Source organism: Nycticebus coucang, chromosome 4 (genome assembly GCF_027406575.1).
Source record: "Nycticebus coucang isolate mNycCou1 chromosome 4, mNycCou1.pri, whole genome shotgun sequence".
NCBI classification, from domain to species: Eukaryota; Metazoa; Chordata; class Mammalia; order Primates; family Lorisidae; genus Nycticebus; species Nycticebus coucang.
In genome coordinates this window covers 103,390,749-103,415,706 of record NC_069783.1, presented here as the reverse complement: position 1 = coordinate 103,415,706, position 24,958 = coordinate 103,390,749, and the positions used below count along the sequence as shown (strand labels likewise).

The 24,958-nt window shown below is 38.5% G+C and overlaps 2 protein-coding genes across 8 annotated transcripts in view; both read right to left on the bottom strand.

Moving 5' to 3' along the window:
* Positions 1-8,389, bottom strand: part of CCDC138 (coiled-coil domain containing 138) — a 171,823-nt gene extending 163,434 nt beyond the window's left edge. For 2 of the 4 annotated variants that reach the window (XM_053589055.1, XM_053589056.1), the window contains exons 1-3: positions 8,236-8,389; positions 7,160-7,214; positions 4,509-4,629 (exon numbers count right to left, since the gene is read on the bottom strand). In XM_053589055.1, coding sequence (XP_053445030.1) covers positions 4,509-4,629; positions 7,160-7,214; positions 8,236-8,328 — 269 coding nt within the window. In that variant the 5' untranslated portion in view covers positions 8,329-8,389. The remainder of the gene's footprint in view (positions 1-4,508; positions 4,630-7,159; positions 7,215-8,235) is intronic. The other 2 variants (XM_053589058.1, XM_053589057.1) reach the window with 2 other exon arrangements.
* A 2,682-nt stretch (positions 8,390-11,071) lies between these two features.
* LOC128582998 (E3 SUMO-protein ligase RanBP2-like) overlaps positions 11,072-24,958 on the bottom strand; it is a 99,991-nt gene continuing 86,104 nt past the window's right edge. For all 4 annotated transcript variants that reach the window (XM_053586773.1, XM_053586774.1, XM_053586776.1 and 1 more), the window contains 4 exons: positions 13,422-13,567; positions 12,429-12,702; positions 11,974-12,308; positions 11,072-11,585 (listed from right to left, as the gene is read on the bottom strand). In XM_053586773.1, coding sequence (XP_053442748.1) covers positions 11,280-11,585; positions 11,974-12,308; positions 12,429-12,702; positions 13,422-13,567 — 1,061 coding nt within the window. In that variant the 3' untranslated portion in view covers positions 11,072-11,279. The remainder of the gene's footprint in view (positions 11,586-11,973; positions 12,309-12,428; positions 12,703-13,421; positions 13,568-24,958) is intronic.

The window sequence follows — 24,958 nt, the reverse complement described above, 5'->3', positions numbered from 1 at the left end:
CGCTCTTTATTGACAGTATGATCTTACATCTAGAAAACCCCAAAGATTGTGCCAAGAAGACTCCAGAATTGATGAATAAATTTAGCAGTCTCAGGTTCAAAATCAAAGCACACAAATAGCATTCCTATACTCCCAGCAGCAGTCAAGCTGAGACCAAACCAAAGATTCAACACCCTTCACAACAACAACAAAAAACCCAAACACTTAGGAATATGTACAACCAAGGACGCAAGAGACCTCCACAGGGAGAACCATGAGCCACCAAAGAGAAAATCACAGAGGATGGAAACAAATGGAAAACACATCATGCTCACAGACTGGCAGAAATAACACCATCAAAACGTCCACACTATCCAAATTGATCCTAAGACCCCAGGCAATCTCGCCTAAACACCAATGTCATTCTTCTGGGTCCAGAAAACTATAATTCCATGTTTTACATGGAAGTAGAAAAGAGTTCAAACAGCCAAAGCAACTGTAAGTAAAAAGGGCAAGTGGGGGTTCATCACCTTACCAGACTCCAAGCTACACCAAGAGGCTACAGCAACCAAAATAGCATGGCATTGGCACAAGAGCAGAGACAGATAAAAGGATCAAAACAGAAAGCCCAGATATAAGACCATCCCCTCACTGCTATCCGATCCCCAATAAAACAGACAACATACACTGGGAGAAGAATCCCCATTCAGCAAATGGTGCTGGGAGAATGAGATAGCCACGTGTAGAAGATTGAGACAAGATCCTAGCTTCTTACCCCTAACAAAAATTAATTCGCAATGGACAACAGATTCAAACTCAAGGCATAAAACCATAAAAATTCTAGAAGAGAAGAAAATGCTGGAAAAAATCCTACAGGCATGCGCTTAGGCAAACAATCCACGAAGATGACTCCAAAGGCAATCACAGCAACAGTGAACATCAACAAATGGGAGCCAATCAAACCGAAATGCCTCCACACAGCCAAGATCAATCAACAGAGCAGACAGACAACCCATGGAATAGGAGAAAACACCCACATGCCACACGTCCAACAAAGGGCTGAATACACTAAGAACTCATAATAAAAAAAAAATCTAACAACACCACAGAAAAAGTGACCAAAAGACACAAACAGAAGCTTTCCAAAAGACAAACTAATGGCCAACAGACACAGAATGCACCTCCAAATCAAAATTAAGCAACTATCGTGTTTCCTCACACTCCAGACAAGGCTATCACAATAGAAAAACTCACCAGATAAGTGGCACAAAAATTCATATACTGCCAGATAAGTGGCACAAAAAAAAATCAAACACCAATAATGTAAGGAATTCTCAACACAATCTAAAATGCCATAGCCTAATACCATTCTCTTTCCAAAGTTTTTTCCCAAGAGTCTTTAAGATGGAGCTTTCTTATGTTGCAACAGAACTCAAAAATAACAGATAAGACTGAGGATAAATGCCACCAAAAATGGTACCATATGGGTGCCCCAAATGTCCTACTGAGTTAGAAGGTAAACCCTTCCCAAAGATGGCAACAAAACCCACAAATAACAGACAATATAGGAGATCCTCAACATAAAAATGGTGTTCAAACAACGCCCATCAAACAAATGGGAATCTGAAGAGAATAAATGCCACCCCAAATGGTACCTCAAATGCCTGGCAGGGCTCCAGCCTCCCCAAATAATGGCCTTTTCCCGTCCCTAGGAACTGCAAATGAATTCAAACCAAGTTACCTAGTTCCACTCAATCTTGTGAATTCCACCCTCAAAAGTTTCCTCCAAACAAAACCAGCAAGAAGGTCTGAAAAACCTCCCATATGGGTAGAATCATGGTCTCACCGTGCACACCAGATTATCTACTCAACAAGATCTAGCGTCCAGATCCTTCTCCAATCCATTTCCTTCTCAACAACTCACTTCAAGTTGTGGGAGCTGTGTCTACTTCGGGGAGACAGAGACAGACTTTCCCAGAGCTAAACAGGTTCCAGCAGCTGCTGAGGTTGTCTCTTACTCTCTCAACTCAAACAGAAGTTGCCCTGACCATTGAAGAACCACAGCTTTGAACTGGGACTGTTCCCTGTCTCTTACCACAGTTGTGGGGTGCCATTCCACTGGGGTGCCCACAGGCCCAACCAGGGATGCCAAAATCTGTTACCAAAAAGCTCAGCACTTATCCCCTAGTCACATCAGAAAAACAGGGACAAGTGGTTCAAGAAGAAGGAAAGAGAAGTTTACCAATTTGCTGAGAAATGGGGAGGCTGGCAGACTTCTATCTCAAAAAATACCAGCCTCCCTCAAATATGTGAAATTTTAACAATATATTTAACCCTGTGTATCTAAGAGTATCATTTCAACATATAATCAATATAAAAAAATTAAGATATTTTACATTCTTTTGTCCATGCTAAATCTTCACAATCCGGTGTGTATTTTACACTTATAATATAGCCCATTTGTGACCAACTCCTTTTCAAATACTCAGCAGTTACATGTGACCTGTGGCTACTGTGTTAGAGCACTGTTCTGAACTAGAGCATAACCAGGAATTGTGGAAAAACTGTCCAATGTTATAAAAATCTTCATAGCCACAAATCTACGGATTATAAAGTTATTCCCAGTTTATACAAAAAATGATAAAATTATCAAATGTAAGGAAATAATTTCCCTGAATTCATAATTAGTACCATAATGCAGTTTTACTTGCCTTACCCTACAGTCATCTAGCTCATGTTCGAATCTTTTTTTTTTTTTTTGAGACAGAGTCTCACTATGTCATCCTCGGTAGAGTGCCATGGCGTCACAGCTCACAGCAACCTCAAACTCTTGGGCTTAAGCGATTCTTGTCTCAGCCTCCCGAGTAGCTGGGGCTACAGATGCCTGCCACAACGCCCCACTATTTTTTGTTGTTGTTGTTGTTGCAGCTGTTATTGTTGAGCAGGCCCAAGCAGGGTTCCAACCCATCCAGCCTCGGTGTATGTGACTGGCGCCCTAACCACTGAGCTACGGCACCAAGCCATCATGTCCAAATCTTAAAACTTGCTTGACTAGATAATTTTGTGAATACCAAACAAGATAGAAATAATAATAATGATAACAATAACAGCTAACATTTGAGTGCTTTATTATGTACCCAGTACTGTTCCAAGTGCTTTACATGGTTTAACTCATTTAAGACAAGAGGCTAATTGTATTAACAGATTTAAGCTCCCAAATATCAATTACATAAATAACATACAGATATTTCAGGGATAATTTTTTTCTCTCTCCATGATTATCTTAATATTTTATTTCATATATGTACACATTTCTATGATTTTACATTATTTCAAAATGTTTACTCCTTCTCAACAACTTACAGCATTTCCTTCTGCCATACATTTTTGGGATTAAATTATATTCACTTTAAAATTTTATTTTTCCTTGGCTTCCAATGTTTTTACACTGTTTTTATCTGTAGTAAATACTATAAATACTATCTTCCCTAAGAAATGCAACTTCTTTTAGTCCAGCACTGCATCATAAATATTTTGTACTTACTATTTACCTAGACTGTCTTCTTTTAATCTCTCTCTCAAATACCTACAATATAGTGTTTACAAAACTACCTGACAGAACAGACGCCGAATTAAATGATGCTGCATAAGAAAGCTGTATCGTGATTTTCTTTTTTTTTTTTTTAAGAGACAGGGTATGGAGAACAGACTGGAAGACAGTAGCATGATGATAGCTCACTGCAGTTTCCAATTCTTGGGCTCAAGTGATCCTTCTGCTTGATACTATCAAGTAGGTGGGACTATAGGCATGTTCCACCATACTCAGATAATTTTTTTTTCATTTTATGTAGAGATGTGGATCTTACTATGTATCCCAGGCTGGTATCAAACTCTTTGCCTCAAGCAATCCTCCCACCTCAGTCTCCCAAAGCGCTAGGACCATAGATGTGAGCCACTGCACCCAGCTCACAGTTTTTTGTCTTAGTTCCTTTATTCCTCTAATTAAAAAAAAAAAAGCAGAGTTTTCATTTGCATCCTTTTTTTTTTTTGTGGTTTTTGGCCGGGGCTAGGTTTGAACCCGCCACCTCTGGCATATGGGACCGGCGCCCTACTCCTTGAGCCACAGGCGCCGCCCTTCATTTGCATCCTTAATGAATAACCATAAAAATAATTCATCACTGGGGTGGCGCCTGTGGCTCAGTGAGTAGGGCGCCAGCCCCATATACCGAGGGTGGAGGGTTCAAACCCTGGACCCAGGCAAACTGCAACAACAAAAAAAAATTTATCACCTTTTACATTGTGTAAACAGTTTAACTTTCCATTTTGCCACCACACATAATACTAAGCCTATGCTTTTATCACAGAGATTCTCAGGAAAAATTAGTAAGTTGAGTCTTTTCAACAATTTAGCAGGCTGTTCATACTTCCTCTTAGGCAAAAGCAAACACATACACAATCTGCCCTTTTCTCTTTCTCAATTTCTTGAGATACTGAGGGGATAGCAACAGTAAGGATTCAACTAACTTTACCAATTCATATTTAAGTGCTTGAAGGAACTGCAAAAAGGTGTTCTATGATGCTTGCTTTCATCAGAATAACATCTTAATGATGAAACAACTTTATCTCCAGATGAATAGATATCTGAATCATCTGTCAACAAAAAAGAAAACACCAGAGATTATACACTACAATCTAAGTATTTATACACTACACTAAGTATTTCATTCTAGGCTCCTATAGGAAGACAGAAAATTTACTGAATGATTTTTTATCTGTGTATCTGCCTAATGTAAACAGAAAAAACAAATACCAAACCTTCTATTTATTTAGCACTTTACTGATTACAAAATGCTTTTCCATCCATTATTTTATTTGATCCTAGCAATAACCCTGTGAGCAGAATAGGTGCTTTTAACTCTATTATGCAGGTTAGGAACCTAACCTAAGGATCAGAAAAACTATGTGACTTTTTCCAAATAACACAGCCAGCTAATGTATAACTTACAAATTCAGAACCTAGACTAAAATACAGAATCCAGTCTTTCTATTTAAACATGATACATTTTTGGTCCTCAAATACTTAACAAACTTTTAGCCTATAATTAAATTCAGTAAATAACAAGAAAAGGACAATTTCTGTGACGAGATTTGAAGTACTTTTAAATGTATAAATCTGGCCAGGCACAGTGGCTTACGCCTGTAGCACTCTGAGAGGCCCAGGCAGATGGCTCACAGGTTCCAGACCAGCCTGAGCAAGCACAAGACCTGCTTCTAAAAATAGCCAGGCACTGAGGTGGGTACCTATACTCCCAGCTACTATGGAGGCTGAGGCAAGAGAATCACTTGAGCCCAAGAGTTTGAGGTTGCTGTGAGCTATGACACCATAGCACTGTACCGAGGGTGACAAAGTGAAACTGTCTCAAAAAAAAAAAAAAATGTATAAACCCTTCTCTAATAGTCATTTTTACTCTCTCAGAAATTTAATGATAATTTAAATGTAACTATAGCTAGACAAGTTGGTCACACCTGTAATCCTAGCATTCCAGAAGGCCAAGGTGGGTGAACTGCTTGAGCTCAGGTGTTGAAGGCCAGCATAGGCAAGATAGAGATCCTGTCTCTACTAAAAATAGAAAAACTAGCCTGGCGTTGTGGTGAACATCTGTAGTCCCAGCTACTCAGAAGGCAGAGGCAAGAGAATTGCTCAAGCCCAAAGAGTCCGAGGTTGCTGTGCACTACAATGCCATAGCATTCTACTCAGGGCAATGGCATTAAGATGCTGTCTGAAAAATAAATAAATATGGCTTGGCACCTGTGGCTCAAGTGGCTAAGGTGCCAGCTGCATACATCTGAGCTCGCAGGTTCAAATCCAGCCTGGGCCCGCCAAACAACAACGATGGCTGCAACCAAAAAATAGATGGGTGTTGTGGTGGGTGCCTGTAGTCCCAGCTACTTGGGAGGCTGAGGCAAGAGAATCAGCTGAAGCCGGGGTTGGAGGTTGCTGTGAGCTGTCATGCCACAGCACTCTACCCAGGGCGACAGCTTGAGGCTCTGTCTCAAAAAAATAAATAAATAAATGTACCTAAAATTTTTAGTTATATTTTGGAAGATTGGAAATTTGGGGGCAAATTTCAAACTAAAATACAATTTTACTTTAAGATTGTTTAATATAATGGACTCAGTAATATCTGGAATTTTTTTTCATTCTGAAGGTATGTTTCAGAAGAGTGTTTTTCAAATCAAGTTGTTAAAGATAATTATACCAGCTTATCCAATTAGATAGTATAATTCATCAAAGTAAACATGAATAAATGATTCAAAAATTCAAAGTGAAATAGTTTAGGGAAAAAAACTGCCACATCTGATGAACATTTAAAAACATACAGTTTCTGCTACAATTCTCCCAAACATTAATGATTACTACTTACTACCCTGTTTCCCCGAAAATAAGACATCCTCCGAAAATAAGACCTACTTACAGGAAAGGTAAGATATCCCCTGAAAATAAGACCTAGCACATCTTTGGGAGCACACCTTAAAATAAGACACTGTCTTATTTTCAGGGAAACAGGGTAGTAACAACATCACCTAAGAAGCATTAATAAGTTAATAGGCTAGAAGTTAATACATATTAACAGATATACATGTTAGCTACAGATCACCACATGACATTACAAGCTCTCCAATCCTAATTTTTTTCAAGTACATTCTTTGATAAATTTCTTCTCTAATGTAATAGGTAATATCCTAATAACTTAGGAAAGTTTGTACCTAAAAATAAAAATACCCATTAGCTTTCTTTACCCAACATAAAGTTCTTTTGTGAGGGGAGAGGGGTGTTTTTATTTTTTTGCCAGCAGGTGAGTTGTTACACACTCCTTAGCAGGTTCCAACTTCCATGATCACTGTCTTGCTTACTCAATATAATTTAATGTTTAACATCATCAAGGCTGACATACTATAATTTAAAATACCAAAACAAGTAATTCAATTGGATTTCCAAAAATATCTTAATACATTTACTCCCAGAATCATCATTACTATTAGCTTATTACCAGGATAAAAGAAAGCTCAGTATCACAAGATTTGGCACTGATTATAAGTCTAAACAATATTTTTTCAAAAACCTCTCAAATTAAACTTGTTAAAGCCCCTGTTTGTACAAAATACTCTAATGGCTTACCTAGGGAGGTTAGAGATCTCTTATACTCAGCCTGATGAAAATTTGAAAATTCATACTAGAAAAAAAAGACATATTTAATTTGTATTCTAAGAATCAATTACTGTCTCAATTTATTTCCCCACAAATTACATATTAATTACAAAGGCAAAGGTTATGGTGAAGAAATGTGGTAGACACCACCTTAACCAAGTGACCAAAGTTAACACCACCAATAATGAGACAAACCAACATCATGTACCTCTTGATTCATCAGAACTGTCCACACATCACTCATTTCCCATTCCTGCCAAAAACGCACCACCAGAATCTAATCGAGGTATCCATCAGGCAAACCCACACTGATGGACCTTCTAATAAATAATTATCTTACACTTTTTAAAACTACTAATGTTACTAAAAACAAAGGTATCTCTTCCAGATTGAAGGCAACAAAAGAGACAACCAAATGAATGGCTCACTCTTGAACTGGTTATGCACCAGGAAAAAATTTTACTACAAAGGACATTATTGAGATAATTAGCAAAATTTAAACATGAACTATAGATTACTCAATATCATTGTACCAGGGCTTAATTTCCTAAAAATACTACTGTCCTTATAAAAAAAAAATGTCCTTATTTTCAGGAAAAACACACTGAATTATTCGTATTTAGGAGTAAAGACGCATGACGCCAGCAAATTGCCCTCAAATAATCGGGGTGGTGGGGGTGGTGGAGAGATGTGTATAGAGAGCGAGAGAAAGATAAAGCGAATATGGCGCGAAAACTGGTGAATTCAAGTAAAGGATACTAGGGAGTTCTTCCTTTTACTCCTGCAACTTTTAACTTTGAAATCATTTAAGATGCTCTGAAAAAGAAATCTCATCATTTTGCCAAACTCCGCTCGCATTTCAAAGTACAAGTTGCACAACTTCTACAATGCCGTACCATGCTGTGCATAACATTAAGCTTTCCTGTGCAGGCGATGGACACCTGCGGGCGTCCACACCCCAGCGGCCACAGAACCCCATTGAGCTGGGTCTCCCAGCTGCTTCCTGCCCCGCAAAGCGGCCCGGACCGCCATCCTCGAGGCCTCACCTCGCCGGGGCAGCTGCCCCTGAGTCCGTAGCGGCTTTTGAGACGCTCCACTACGAAATCCTGCCCCGGCGGCTTGACAACCCTGCGGTCCATGGCGCACCGCGACCGCCGCGGTCACCCCGGGAACCGCGTTCAAACCCGCGGCTCGGCGCGGTGGAAGCGGGGCTTGCGCTGCACGCGTGCGTCATGACGTAGATCCGGCCCCTAGGGCTACGTACTACGGACACGGGCTATACCTCGCTGAGTGCCTCTATAGGCACCTGTTCTCACGTTCCAGACGTAGGAAAACAAGTGGCGCCGACTCTACCCTAAAGAGTGCAACGGAAGCCGGGCGGCCGACCCGGCCCTTGGCTCCCAGCGCCCTCCGCCGGGCGGTCCCTGGGCCAGATGCGAGCGGAAGGCGCAGAGGCCCTGAATCGGCCTGCAGAGCCCCGCGGCAGCTCGCACTGAATGAATGTAATATGCAAGTTGGGGGTATTTGCACTTGCCAAAGTACACCGGGCTTTTCATCAAATGTGGATTTTGTTAACTGTCATATAAAAGAAAAACATTAAGAAAAGGAATGCTAGGGTGTACAAATTGCAAAGAGGATTACCTCCTTACTTTCTCTATGTTCCATATGTGGTTAACAGGGTATTAACAACAATAATTAAAATTTAAGGTCCTTGAAAAAACTTCATTGTTTTTTTTTTGAAAGATATAATTTTTTTATTTTAATTAAGAAATAATAAATAATCTGAATAGTCCTACTTTATTTATTTATTTTTTTTTATTGTTGGGGATTCATTGAGGGTACAGCTTTTCCCAGTGCCTACAACTGCCTAGCATTTAGCAGGTGCTCAATATTTATTGCCATGGTGTCCCAACCTAAAAATCTATGTTCAACAGACACTGAGGGAGACAACTGTACCACCACTTAATGTCTCACTCAACTGTACTGGTGTAATACTTTACTCATCTAAGTTGTAACTGTAAACTGCAAGTCTGTAAACTGCACGTTTGGAATAATATGGATTATTCTTAAAGTTGTCTAAATGCCCAAGTGTTGTAAGATCAATACTTTTAACAAATTAGTTATATGAAAATTTAAAATAATGCTTTTTTGCCATAAAGTACCACTTAAAATGTATAAATAATGAATTACTTTATTCTATCTTTAAGCAGATTTTAATGAGACAATATAAAATCCAGTCATCTTTTAAAAAAGGAAAAAAAATACATATTGTGGGTTTATACCACATCAGTGATTAACAAAGAGAAATCACAAAGTCCTTTCCCAAAATGTGACACAAAGACTTTCTTATAAAAATTCCACAAGCCATGGTTAAGCATCTTTGGAATACTAATGGAAAAGTCAGTTTACATGTCATTTTGTCAAAATTTTGGTCAAAGTTTTGCTATTCTATTTCATAACTTTAATGTTTTAGGATAGCACAGAAATTTATAAAAAGTCTCTGTAAAAGCACTTACATTTACTTAAGAATTTATTGAAAACTCCTGACAAAGTCATCAACTGTCTCAGCTGAAAAGTTATAACACACTTTACATCAATTTATATTACATAGGTCTCAAAAGAAACCAATTTGCAGTATTAAATGTGCACATATGTAGTCCATGTTCTTTTCATGGTTCAACTAACACATCTGGATGTGTTGATTTCAAGTATGGTTTGGGGGTCAAATGGACTGTGTGATGATATTGTATCACTCATAACTCACACACGACATTTCCTCCCCTCATGTATGACTGATATTTGAACAAGCATTTACTATAAGATACACTCTATATGAGTAAACCTGTCTTTCCTCACTAAACAAAGTGACATAATTTCACTGGAAAGAACATAGGAAGGTGGAAAACATTCAAAATTCATTATTGGAATGTACAAAATTTTGTTCCCTAACTGGATTCTTTGTAGTCCTATAGTGAGTAGATCATTTAAGAACACCCTCTTTTCTTCAATAGTTTACCTAACATTTGACACAAGCCATTTCCAAATAATTTTCCGTGTATATCAAACTTAGAAAATTACACGGTAGTTTGAGTTTACTGACTTTGTGTCCTTACATCTAGTACTAGAATGAATAACTAGATGCACAAGTAATTATTTTACATGTCATGGCTCTTATGAATTATCACTCTATTTCTGCTACAAAATTCACCAGAAAAAGATACTGCAACAATCTAGTATAAAGCAAATGTTTAACCAAGACCATGGTATAGACTTTCTAAAAATATTCATAGTTTATCACAATAACTTAAAGGAAAAATGCAAAATCTATTATCAGAACCAAGCTGTAGTTCCTGAGGTAGTAGAGACAGATGAGACAAGTAGAGACAAGTTTAAAAAGGAAAAAACAAAAACCCACAAATACAACCAAGGAAAAGAGTCACCTTGTTTAAAATGTAAAAGTTAATTTAATACCTTTGAAAAGGCACAGGATGCTACATATTTTAAGAAAGAAAGATACTCTATTAAAAATTAACTTATAGCTTATACAGGAGTGTAAAGATTACAGAAGAGCACTTTGGTTAACTCTACCTTCTGTTGCTCTACCTATTCAAAAATCAGTATGCATAAATGAACACACCAAAAAGTTAAGATTACTAAATTTATATTCAAATCTAAAATAAAATTATCAAGTTGTGGTCCCTTTATTTAAATGGTAAGTACATCCATGCAGAAGTCCAAATATCTTAAAAGGAAATAAAATTTAAATTGCATATATCATATTCCTTCAATAGTTTGAGAAGGTCTATTGCTTTTAACAAGATCAATATTATTCCGCTGTAATACAAATATGTCAGGAGTACATAAACACAAGTACACCTGAAATACGCCAGTGTTAAAACTTTTATTTCACACCATGCAAGGTCAATTATAACACATTAAAAAGTGACAAAAGCTATAAGCTGCATTTTTACATTTATACATCAGAAACATCCATTTTCAAAAGCTGAACATAATTACCACATTGCCTTTAACAGCTAAGTTTCAATTCAACTGCTTATACAGAAAAAATTTACTATGAAAATCAATGATTTTATATCTGTCCACATTCTGTGATACTTATTCTTTTACTAACAGACCCTTTAGGAGAACCAAAAGATTCAATCTTTCTCACAGTATCCATGCCATCCTTAACAAACCCAAACACTACATGCTTAAAGTCCAAATGTTCTGCTTTTTTCAGTGTTATAAAAAACTGAGAATTATTGGTATCCAGGCCTCGATTGGCCATGGACAGTAACCCAGGACCAGTATGTTTCACATCAAAGTTTTCATCTTCAAATTTGTCTCCATAAATTGACATTCCTCCTGTTCCATCATGTTTGGTGATATCTCCCCCCTGGAAAAAGATTTCAATTAGTAGGAATTCTGAATAAAATACTGAAATATACACAGAACTCATCACTACAGGATAAATTTTTTAAAATAACACCCAGTCGTGTTAAGAATGCAGTTTGAAAACTAAGAAATACGTATTTTTGGAAAGAAAAATAAAAAATGAAAAGATCTTTTTCCTACCACTCAGATTCTATTAGGTTTTAAGTATTAAAAGTTTAAACTATTTTAGGCTGAAAGTTTTCAACAGGGGTAGGCAAAGGGCTATTGACACCAACTATAAAGAAATCTTGAAAGAACTATAGGATGAGGCTGGGAAAAACACTCAAATTTCCCAAATTAATCTGGTATACTCTTCTAGACTTCAATTGTAATACATAGTTAATACTTACCTGACAAACAAAATCTGGAATTACTCTGTGAAAAATGGAGTTCTTAAAACCAAAGCCCTTCTCTCCAGTGCACAGTGCTCTGAAGTTCTCAGCAGTTCGAGAAACAATGTTGGAAAATAGTTCCATGGTTATACGTCCTAGAGGTTCACCATCTGCGCTAATATCAAAAAACACCACAGGGTTGGTCTCCCTTGATAATTCTGCTGCCAGTGATACATGCTCTTTCTGGAGTTTCAATAAATTCTGTTGACATTCTTCAAATTTTTTCTTGAAAGAATCAGCCACATCTTTAGTTTTAAATCTCACTGCAAGTTGTTCTACTTTTGCTTCACCATCTGTTGAAGAAAAAAGAAACAGGACCTTTGTATTAACTGTTATAAGTTGTTCCATATGTTTGTTATGGATTTTAGTAAAGTCCACAATATGAAAAGTACCATCTAAATGTAGAAACTCACCAGCATAATCTGAGGCAGTCCAAACTAAAGCATTATTTGAAACATTTAAGGGTTTTAATTCCATTGTTTTGGTAATAACATGGTTTGCACACACTTTAAAGACCTGGTCTCTTCTCATTAGGATTCGATAGTAATTCTTCATTGTATGCCAAAGAATCTTTATATCTCCAACACCACGCTCCTTCCACTGATTGACATCCCGATCCCATCTGTAAAGTTTGGCTCTTTCTTTAAACAAAATTTCTTCATCTTCCTCTCCAGATTTTACTTCTACCTATAATAGTATGTAGAATTATTTAAGCAGCTGCTTATAATAAATTCCATAACAAAGTCCAAAGATCAACATTCTTTAAAAAACATTTTCTTTGTGATGATTTTAACACAATTTCTGTGTTATGAAAATTATATCCTAGGGCTAGGAGTACATCTGATTTTGTTGAGGCAGTGAAAAACTGATTTGTCATTCAAAATCTTTTCTTTAAAAAAAAGGGGGAAAAACCCACTTTGATGCATTTGGAGTTTGCACTGGTATGTAACAGGAGTCATAGATTCAATGTTACCCTTTCTGGATGACCAACCCAGTGTCTGAATATTCTTTATTAAAATGCCCCATTTTTACCTAAAAAAATAAAAAAAAATTTTTTTTCCTTTACATAGCCTTCATTCTCTTTTTGGAAATTAAATGCCTTCCTTACAGGACAGAAGAGATTTCAAAAATGTTTATTATGTTATAAAAACAAATATGATATTCTACAATGTATGAAAACAATTACTTTCCCAAAAATTGCATATGGAAATTTACCAAGCAACATTCATATGAAAACTTTAGACAATGTATACTTGATGATGGCTGATGTCTAATAAATTGAGCTTCCATTTCAAATTGTAAATATTCTCAAATGCTAACAATATACCTACAATCAAGCCAGGATAAGCTTTAATCTTAAAATGAAAAATAAGTTATTAGTAAAATTTTCATTCCTTAATATTTACCTCTGGTAATGACACTATTGGTTCAAAATGGATATCTTCATTATGAACTACTTCTTCATCACTACCATCTTCATCTTCACCAACTTTACTGGTTGATTGTGTTCCAAACACAGTTGCCCCGGTATTTGCCCACTGAAAATTTTTATCTGGTAGATAAGTGAGGATATTTAAACATTGTTATTTTTTTTGCCACTATTCTGAAACATTAATATCTTTTTTGTAAGTTTTTTATCCTACTGTTAGAGTATTTCACCAATGCATCTAATTTCCACATGCATATATAGCTATTAAAAATGTTTAAAATTGTATTATTCTGGCAAGTTCAACTCAGTAGTGAGCATAAAGTACATTTAGTACTGTTTTTGCTCAGTCACAAAGATAAGACTGTCTGTCTTAGATAAACTTCATACTAAACTACATAAGATTGTCCACTAATGAAGTAGGTTCTTGAAAGTTTATACCTAAAATTTTGAAAACTTAGCTCAGTTTTAAAAAGTGATCTCTGTCATAAAACCTTTTATCACATGCGAAAAATAACTTGAACATAAAAATGTCCTTGAACAAGCCAAAACTGCTACTTGCAAACTAGCTACAATAGCCTAAACACATGTTTACAACTTCCATACCTCATCTTCTTCCTAAAGAAGCTAGTGTTAGAATTTAGATTTGTTGGCCAGGTTGTTTGGTAAGTAGCCTTCAGAGAAAGTCTCTGAATCATCCTTTCTTCAGGGGATACTACATTGGTTAGGCTTCCCACTTTACTGTAAGAGAACAGTGAAGGTCTACCTCCTCCATTCTGAAAGATCCTGAGAACTAAAAGGTTCTCCATTCCCCACCTTAATTTACATGGCCCATCCTACCACATTCCCCACTACCTCAGAGGAAAGAAACATGTATTTTATCTTTTTATCAAAACCCTGTAATCTATGCTAAAGACTAATAAGAAGGAGAAAATGTCACAGAGCACCAAAAAGGTAACTCAGCACCTTAAAGAAAGAACATGTAGATAAATAAATCAACTTCTAATGAAGATTTAATAGAGGGAGAAAAAAAAATTAAAAAGAGAAAGGGAAAGAAAGAAGACAAAAAAAGGTCATACAGAAGAAATGATCCGAGAACAAGTAAATCACAAACCCAGGTTGTATGGGGGCTTTCTGAAAGTAGCAATTGATGATCAGGATAAGAGAAAAAATGGGGCGGCACCCATAGCTCAGTGGGTAGGGCACTGGACACATACACCGAGGCTGGTGGATTGGAGCCTGGCTGGGGCCAGTTAAAACAACAATGACAAATGCAACAAAAAACAGCTGGGTGTCGCAGCGGGCACCTGTATTCCCAGCTACTTGAAAGTTTAAGGCAAGAGAATCACTTAAGCCCAAGTTTTAGGTTGCTATGAGCTATGATGCCATGGCATTCTACCCAGGGCAACAGGTTGAGACTCTCTCCAAAAAAAAAAAAAAAAAAAAAAAAGAAAGAAAGAAACGAAAGAAGGAAAAATTGGGGCTCAAAAATACCCAGGATCTTGCACTGCAAATAACCCCAGGAGATATGTGGCACAAAAATTCTTAAATCCCTCTAAAACAGTAATTGTCTGCCTTTGTTTTGCATTAGAACAATTAATTTGTAAATTACCAGTGTCTGGGTCTCACACTCAGAAATGTCAATACAGTTACTCTTTTAAAAAGGGCTCCTGGATAATTTGAAGAGAAAACCAAGAGCTGAAAACTACTTCCTTAAAAAGACCAGAAGAGAAAATTTACTTTACAAAGTATAAAAAGTATACATTTGAACAATCAGTATGAATTACAAAATAACAATTCTAGGTAAGAGTATGTAGGAGGGTTCTGTGTTTTGTAAAACCATTAAAAAGTCTGAACCAATGTGAGGAAACGGCAAGCTGTGTCAAAGGGGGGCATAGTTTTGCTTGCATAAGATATATTACACAGCATACATGGAATACTCAACAGATCTGTATGCACAGAATTTTCAGGAAAACAGTGAACATTAAACACAAAGGAACAGGCTCAGAGCCTGTGGCTCAAGCCACTAAGGCGCCAGCCACATACACCTGAGTTAGTGGATTCAAATCCAGCCCAGGCCCGCCAAACGACGACGGCTGCAACCAAAAAAAATAAGCGAGGGCAACGCCTGTCGCTCAAGGAGTAGGGCACCAGCCCCATACACTAGGGGTGGCGGGTTCAAGCCCCACCGCGGCCATAAATGCAAAAAAAAAAAAAAAGCCAGCATTGTGATGGGTGCCTGCAGTCCTAGCCACTCAAGCAGGAGAATCACTTGAGCCCAGGAGTTGGAGGTTGCTGTGAGCTGTGATGTCATAGCACTCTATTCAGGGCAACAGCTTGAGGCTCTGTCTCAAAAGAAAAAAAAAAAAAAAAGCCCCAAAGGAATAAAAGAAAACAAAAGAGATAAAAAGGCAAACACCACACAAATAGTATGATGGAAGGCCACGAGAGGTGACTCTGAGCTTAAAAGTAATCAAGACAAGTTTAAAGACCCAAAAGACCATGTAAAGCCAGGTACAGAGGTACACATTAAAAAAAAAAAAAAAAAATCCACATTCTGAAACTCTTAAACCCTATAAGCTTCACTAATCACAGAAGAAACAAGATTGAAACTAAATCATCTGAAATCTGCAAGTACAAAGATTCCCTATGAAAACCTAAAAGACACAAACAAAACTGCAGAGCACTTATACTTTCAAATATTATTCGGAACAAACACAATCTAAAGTAAGCATTCTACCTACAAGAAATTTAACAAAAATAACAAAATTAAAAGCTAAATAAAAACAAAAGTAGAACTGATAAAATCAAAAGCTGCTTCCTTTAAAAGGACACAAACTGGGCGGCGCCTATGGCTCAGTGGGTAAGGCGCCGGCCCCATATACCGAGGGTGGTGGGTTCAAACCCAGCTCCGGCCAAACTGCAACCAAAAAATAGCCGGGCGTTGTGGCAGGCACCTGTAGTCCCAGCTACTCCGGAGGCTGAGGCAAGAGAATCGCTTAAGCCCAGGAGTTGGAGGTTGCTGTGAGCTGTGTGAGGCCACGGTACTCTACCGAGGGCCATAAAGTGAGACTCTGTCTCTACAAAAACAAAAAAATAAAAGGAACAAACTCCTGCCAAAAATAAGAACATAACAAAGTGAGAGTGTTTGAAAATGAAATACAAGCTTTTCTAACGTATAATCTTGTTAAGAATGACAACTAGGCCAGGCACCTTGGTTCATGTCTACAATCCTAGCACTCTGGAAGGCCAAGATGGGAGGATCCCTTAAGCTCAGGAATTGGAGACCACCCTGAGCAAGAGAAAGACCTTCTGTCTACTAAAAATAGAAACATTTGTGGTACTTGTAGTACCAAATACTCTGGACACTGAGGCAAGAGGATTGCTTTGAACCCAGGAGTTTCAGTTTGCTGTGAACCAGGGAGATGCCATGACATTCTAGCCTGGGCAACAGAGTATACAACAATGTCTTGAAAAAAAAAAGAAAAGGCTGGGCACCTGTTATTCAGTGGCTAGAGAACCAGCCACATACCCCTGAGCTGGTGGGTTTGAACCCAGCCAAGGCCTGCCAAACAACAAAGACAACTACAACAACAACAAAAAAATACCTGGCCATTGGGTGTTGTAGTCCCAGCTACCTGGGAGGCTAAGGCAAGGGAATCAACTTAAGCTGAAGAGTTTGAAGGAGCTGTGAGATGGGACGCCAAGGTACTCTACCAAGGGCGACATACTGAGACTCTGTTTTTAAAAAAAAACAAAAATAGAAAAGAAACAACAAAGGCAAATAGGGCGCCCGCCGGGACCTCCGAAAGAGCTGCGCTGTGATTTGCGATCCGCGCCCACTGGGCCTCCGCACACCCTGACCAGGAACTCTGGGAGCCCCACAACCCTGCGTCCTCCCTCCTGTACCCTCCCTTTCTATACACCGCCCACTCATCTGGCCAGGGACTCTGGTAGCCGCGCACCCTCCGGAGCCCTTCCTGCCTCTGCACAGAGCCGATCCCCTAGCCAGAGACTGCTAGAGCCTTGGGCTCTCTGAGCCAAGTCACACGGTGCCAGGCACTCCCAGAACCATGCGCACCACCTCCCGCCCTGTTGCTGGATGCCAAGGCTGGATCCAGGTGTGTCACACTATGGAGCTGCTCCCACAGTCATAACTCCCTGGCTCGGGCAACCCCAGAGGAGCTACACAGGGCCACTCTGTACAAAGATCCAGCAACAATAGAGTGATCCCTCTGGGGTCTAATCTCAGAGAAACACATCCCCAACTCTGAGTACAGCCAGAGGCAACGGTGAAAAAACAATCATGAGGCGAAATCAACAGAAAAACTCTGGCAATATGAATAATCAGAGTAGATCAACTCCCCCAAGGATCAATGAGGTAGACACAGCACAAGATCCCATAAACAAATAGCTGAGATGTCAGAAATCGAATTCAGAATCTAGACAGCAAATAAGATCAAACTATAATTCCAAGCAGTAACACAAAAGATATCTCAAGAATTCAACCAATTCAAAGACCAAATGACCAAAGATTTTGACACATTGAGAAAAGAAGTTGCAGCCCTCAAAATCTGACAAACACAGTAGAATCCCTCAGTAACAGAATGGAGCAAGGAGAAGAAAGGAATTCTGACATTGAAGACAGCTTTCGAACGCTCTCAAACTCTCAAAGAGGAACAGAACTGGAGGGCAAAAACAGATCACTCTCTTAGAGAGCTCTGGGATAATTCAAAGAAAATTAATATTCGTCTTATAGAGATCCCAAAGCAACGAAGTGGCTTCACAAGACACAGAGACTCTTCTCCATGAGATTATGAAACAACTTTCCAGACATGCCAAGAGATTCTGAAATTCAGATAGCAGACAGTTTCAGAACTCCAGCATGACTCAACCCAAATAAGACATCCCCCAGACACATCATAATCAATTTCACTAAAATTAATATGAAGGAGAAAATTCTGAAAAAGCCACACGAAAGAAAACCATCACCTACAAGGGGAATAAAATTAGAATAAACGCAGATCTCTCTGCCGAAACTTTTCAAGTTAGAAGAGGATGGTCATCGACTTTTAATCTGCTAAAACAAAATAACTTTCAACCCAGGATCCTGTACCCAGCTAAACTGAGTTTCACTTATGACGGAGAAATTAAATACTTCAATGACATTCACATGTTGAATAAACTTGGTACAACTAAACCAGCTCTCCAGGATATTCTCAGACCTATGCTCCATAAAGACCAGCATAATCCTCCACCACAAAAGTAAACCCACCAAGAAAATTTTGATCAATTCCAACTTCCACAGTCACAAAAGTCTTAAAAATGTCCAGCAAACCCTTGAAAGGCTCAATTAATATGAATGGTTAAATTGTCCTCTAAAGAGGCACAGGTTCCCTGACTGGATACAAAAACTCAAGCCCAATATCTGCTGCATACTAGAATCTCATCTTACATTGAAAGAAAAATACAGACTCAAGGTGAAGGGATGATCATCTATACTCCAGGCAAATGGAAAGGAGAAAAAAGCAGGTGTTGCAATCCTATTCGCAGATGCAATAGGCTTTAAACCAACAAAAATAAGGAAGGATAAGGATGGACACTTCATACTTATTAAAGGTAATACTCAATATGATGAGATTTCAATTATTAATATTTATGCACCCAACCGGAATGCACCTCAATTTATAAGAGAAACTCTAACACACATGAGCAACTTAATTTCCTCCAGCACCATAATAGAGATTTTAACACTCCTTTGGCAGTTGGATTAGATCCTCCAAAAAGAAGCTAAGCAAAGAAATTTTAGACTTAAGCATTCAACAATTGGATTTAACAGACATCTACAGAACATTTCATCCCAACAAAACTGAATACACATTCTTCTCATCAGCCCACAGAACACACTTCAAAATCGACCACATCCTAGGTCACAAACATAACCTCAAAAATTTAAAAAAATAGAAATTATTCCTTGCATCTTCTCAGACCATCATGGAATAAAAGTTGAACTCAATAACAACAGCAACCTGCATACCCACACAAAAACATGGAAGCTCAACAACCGTATGCTGAAGGATAGATGGGTTATAGACCATCTTAAGAAGGAAATCACCAAATTTTTGGAACAAAACAACAATCAAGACATGAATTATCAGAACCTCTGGGATACTGCAAAGGCAGTCCTAAGAGGGAAATTTATAGCACTGCAAGCCTTCCTCAAGAGAACGGAAAGAGAGGAAGTTAATAATTTAATGGGACATCTCAAGCAACTGGAGAAGAAAGAACATTCCAACCCCAAACCCAGCAGAAGAAAAGAAATAACCAAAATCAGAGCAGAATTAAATGAAATTGAAAACAAAAGAATCATGCAACAGATCAATAAATCCAAAAGCTGGTTTTTTGAAAAGATCAATAAAATAGATAAACTTTTGGCCAACCTACCAGGAAAAAAAGAGCAAACCTCTAATTTCATCAATCAGAAATGATAAAGATGAAGTAACAGACCCTGCAGAACTTCAAAAAATCCTTAATGAATATTACAAGAAACTCTACTCTCAGAAATATTAAAATCTGAAAGAAATCGACCAATACTTGGAAGTACGCCACCTAACAAGACTTAGCCAGAACGAAGTGGAAATGTTGAACAGGCCTATATCAACTTCTGAAATAGCATCAACTATAGAAAATCTCCCTAAAAAGAAAAGCCCAGGACCAGATGGCTTTACGCTAGAATTCTACCAAACCTTTAAACAAGAACTAGTACCTATACTACTAAACCTCTTCCAAAATATAGAAAAAGAAGGTATACTACCCAACATATTCTATGAATCAAACATCACCTTGATCCCCAAACCAGAAAAAGACCCAACAAAAAAGAAAATTATAGACCAATATCATTAATGAATATTCATGCTAAAATACTCAGTAAGATCCTAACAAACAGAATCCAACGACACATCAAAAAAATTATACACCATGACCAAGTGCGATTTATCCCAGGATCTCAAGGCTGGTTCCACATACGTAAATCTATAAATGTAATACAGCACATGAACAAACTTAAAAATAAAGAACATATGATTCTCTCAATCGATGCAGAAAAAGCTTTTGATAATATCTAGCATCCCTTCATAACCATAACACTTTAAAAAATCAGTATAGAAGTGACATTTCTTAAACTAATAGAGGCCATCTACAGCAAACCCACAGCCAATATCGTACTGAATGGAGTTAAATTGAAATTATTTCCACTTAGATCAGGAACCAGGCAACGTTGCCCATTGTCTCCATTGCTCTTTAACATTGTAATGGAAGTTTTAGCCATTGCAATTAGGGAAGACAAGGCAATTAACGGTATTCACATAGGGTCAGAGGAGATCAAACTTTTACTCTTCGCAGATGATATGATCGCATACCTGAAAAACACTAGGGATTCTACTACAAAACTTACAAGTGATCAAGGAATACAGCAATGTCTCAGGCTACAAAATCAACACTCATAAATCTATAGCCTTTATATATACCAAAAACAACCAAGCCAAAAAAACAGTCAAGGACTCTATTCCCTTCACAGTAGTGCCAAAGAAGATGAAATATTTGGGAGTATACCTAACGAAGGACGTGAAAGATCTCTATAAAGAGATCTATGAAACTTTAAGAAAAGAGCTGAAGATGTTAACAAATGGAAAAACATACCATGCTCATGGCTGGGAAGAATCAACATTGTTAAAATGTCCATACTGCCCAAAGCAATATATAATTTTAATGCAATTCCTATTAAACCTCTGTTCTCATATTTTAAAGATCTTGAAAAAATAATACTTCGTTTTATATGGAATCAGAAAAAACCTCGAATAGCCAAAACATTACTCAACAATAAAAACAAAGCAGGAGGAATCACGCTAACAGACTTGAGACTGTACTATAAATCAAAACAGCATGGTACTGGCACAAAAACAGAGAAGTAGATGTCTAGAACAGAACAGAGAACCAAGAGATGAATCCAGCTAATTACCATTATTTGATCTTTGACAAGCCAATTAAAAACATTCAGTGGGGAAAAGATTCCATTTTTAACAAATGGTACTGGGTGAACTGGCTGGAGATCTGTGAAAGACTGAAACTAGACCCACACCTTTCACCATTAACTAAGATAGACTCTCACTGGATAAAAGATTTAAACTTAAGACACGAAACTATAAAAATACTTAAAGAAAGTGCAGGGAAAACTCTTGAAGGAATCGGCCTGGGTGAATATTTTATGAGGAGGACTCCCCAGGCAATTGAAGCAGTATCAAAAATACATTACTGGGACCTGATCAAACTAAAAAGCTTCTGCAAAGCCAAGAACACAGTAAGTAAAGCAAGCAGACAGCCCTCAGAAAGGGAGAAAATATTTGTAGGTTTTACCTCCAATAAAGGTTTAATAACCAGAATCCCCAGAGAACTCAAATGTATTAGCAAGAAAAGAAGAAATGATCCCATCTCAGGGTGGGCAAAGGACTTGAAGAGTCCTTCTCTAAAGAAGACAGACGCACGATCTACAAACAAATGAAAAAAAGCTCATCATCCTTAATCATCAGAGAAATACAAATCAAAACTACTTTGAGATATCACCTAACCCCAGTAAGAGTAGCCCACATAACAAAATCCCAAAACCAGAGATGTTGGCATGGATGTGGAGGAAAGGGCACACTTCTACGCTGCTGGTGGGAATGTATACTAGTACGTTAGTTTTGGAAGGATGTTTGGACAATACTTAGAGACCTAAAAATAGACCTGCCATTTGATCCTATAATTCCTTTACTAGGTTTATACCCAGAAGACCAAAAATCACAATATAACAAAGACATCTGTACCAGAATGTTTATTGCAGCCCAATTCATAATTGCTAAGTCATGGAAGAAGCCCAAGTGCCCATCCACCCACAAATGGACTAGCAAATTGTGGTACATGTATACTGTGGAATATTATGCAGCCTTAAAGAAAGATGGAGACTTTACCTCTTTCATGTTTACATGGATGGAGCTGGAAAATAGTCTTCTTAGCAAAGTATCTCAGGAATGGAAGAAAAAGTATCCAATGTACTCAGCCCTACTAAGAAGCTAATTTATAGCTTTCTTATGAACTACAGCACAAAAATATGGGGAAAGGGCCAAGTGAGGGAAAAGGGGGGGGAGGTTAAGGTGGAGGGAGGGTAATTGGTGGGGCCACACCTATGGTGCATCTTAGAATGGGTACAGGCAGAACTTACTAAATGCAGAACACAAATGTCTACATACAATAACTAACAAAATGCCATAAAGGCTACGTTGAACAGTTTGATGAGATTATTTCAGATTGTATATGAAACCAGCACATTGTTCCCCTTGATTGCACTAATGTACATAGCTACGATTTAACAATAAAAATAAATAAATAAAAAGAAAGGCAAATAGTAGTGAGGAGTGAGTGTGGGTGAGTAAGGCTTAGTAAGGCATGGCTCCCTTCTGATAATTTTAAGTCTTGCCCATTTCATCATTCTGAGCATAATACTGACATAGTACTTTTAAAAGGTTACACTGAAGAACAAGCAGCCTAAGATATCAATTTTTATTTGGGTTTTTTTTTTTTTCAGTGAATAATTACATCCACTGCATTGCTGAGCTTATTTGACATTATTACCTTTGATTTCAAGGTACTTAATAAATTAAAACAAAAATAAAGAAACAGTATCAGTAAGGCCATGAATTCCACCATAACATCATATCTGAAGGTAATTTTGAACACCTATGTGTTCCCATAGGTGACAGGAGCTGCCAAAAAATGTAAATATTTAAGTGGGAAGAATAGTATTGTGAATTAAGGTATGTACCTTCAATAAAATTTATTCCAAACATCAAACATCTTGTACAAGACCAATTTAGGTAGTGCCATAATCACATACATGAAAGGCATTACAAGAGTAAGAAATACTGTACAATGAATGGCCATATGGAGATAAACTTGAAATAATCAAGGAAATGGATTACTTTTCTACAAATGCTACCAAAATGGATTAAAAATAGAAACAACACTGAAAGATAAGAAAGCCAAGCACGGTAATTAGCATAACCCTAATACTGCACTCCACAGAATGTACAAAACAGAAAACTACAAAAACAACAAAAAAAAAATACAAAATCATCTCTTAAAAAATGTGAATTAAAAAATCCTGAAACAGGAGGAGAGATTAAAGATGGCGGCAGAGTAACAGCTTCCCTGCAACTGGGAACAGCGACTCTGGGGAGACAAGACTCCAGGCATCTCCGGCTGGTGGGATCTACCTATAATCATCCCTCTGAGGATACAGGGAGCTAGCAAGGGATTAATGGACCCCAAGAAGAGGACAAAAACAGTGGAAAACTGGCAAGTGGTTGCGTGTGTTCAATCGACCTAATCACACCGCAACCGTAAGAACAAGCAGCAATGAGACTGCAAACCAGAAAGGCCTTACCTGTGAACTGTTTCGGTGTTCCTGGACTTGGCACTCAGTTGAACTGCCTTGGGGAGGGCTTGAGCAGGAGTGTGGAGAACTTTGGGCATTGTCTGGGGCCCCAGACTGAGCCACTGAGCTGGGCGCAGGAAGCCCTTGTGAAAGAACTGCCCCGGCAAGCTCCGCCCTCAGGGTCTCAGAGCAAGGATTGGGCAGGTCAAAGTAACCTACTGATTAGCAGCCTAAAGGCAGGGACTGAGCTGCCTTCTTACAGCCTTAATCCTTAGGGGCAGAGTGAGACAGTTGTGGCACACTGGAGACTTGGGCTGTTGCCCTGGGTAGAGTACCGTGATGTCATAGCTCATAGCAACCTCAAACTCCTGGGCTTGGCGCCGCCCCGACCTCCATAAGAGCTGTGCAGCGACCCCCGACTGGTGACCTGCACCCACCAGGACTCCATATTCCCTGACCAGGAACTGCAGGAGCCACAAAACCCCCAACCTCCCTCCTGTGTCCTCCCAGCTTCCACACTAGCCCGTTCATCTGGACAGGGACTCTGGTAGCTGCGTGCCCTTTGGAGCCGTTCCTGCCTCTGCGCAGAGCTCTTCTCCTGGCCAGAGACTGCTGGAGCCTTGGGATCTCTGTGCCAAAGTCACTGGGCACCTGGCACTCCCAGAACCATGCGCACCACCCCCAGCCCTGTTGCTGGATCCGGGTGTGTCACAAACCAGAGCTGCTTCCACAACCAGAAATCCCTAGCTAGAGCAGCCCCAAAGGAACTACACAGGGTCACTCCCTACAAAGATCCAGCAACAATAGAGTGATTCCGCTGAGGTCTAATCTTGGAGAGACCAAGACCTCCACAACTCTGAGGACAGCCAGAGGCAATGGTGAAAAACAATCATGAGGCAAAATCAACAGAAAAACTCTGACAATATGAATTATCAGAGTAGATCAACTCCCCCAAGGATCAATGGGGCAGAAACAGCACAAGATCCCATGCAGAAACAAATAGCTGAGATGTCAGAAATTGAATTCAGGATCTGGATAGCAAATAAGAT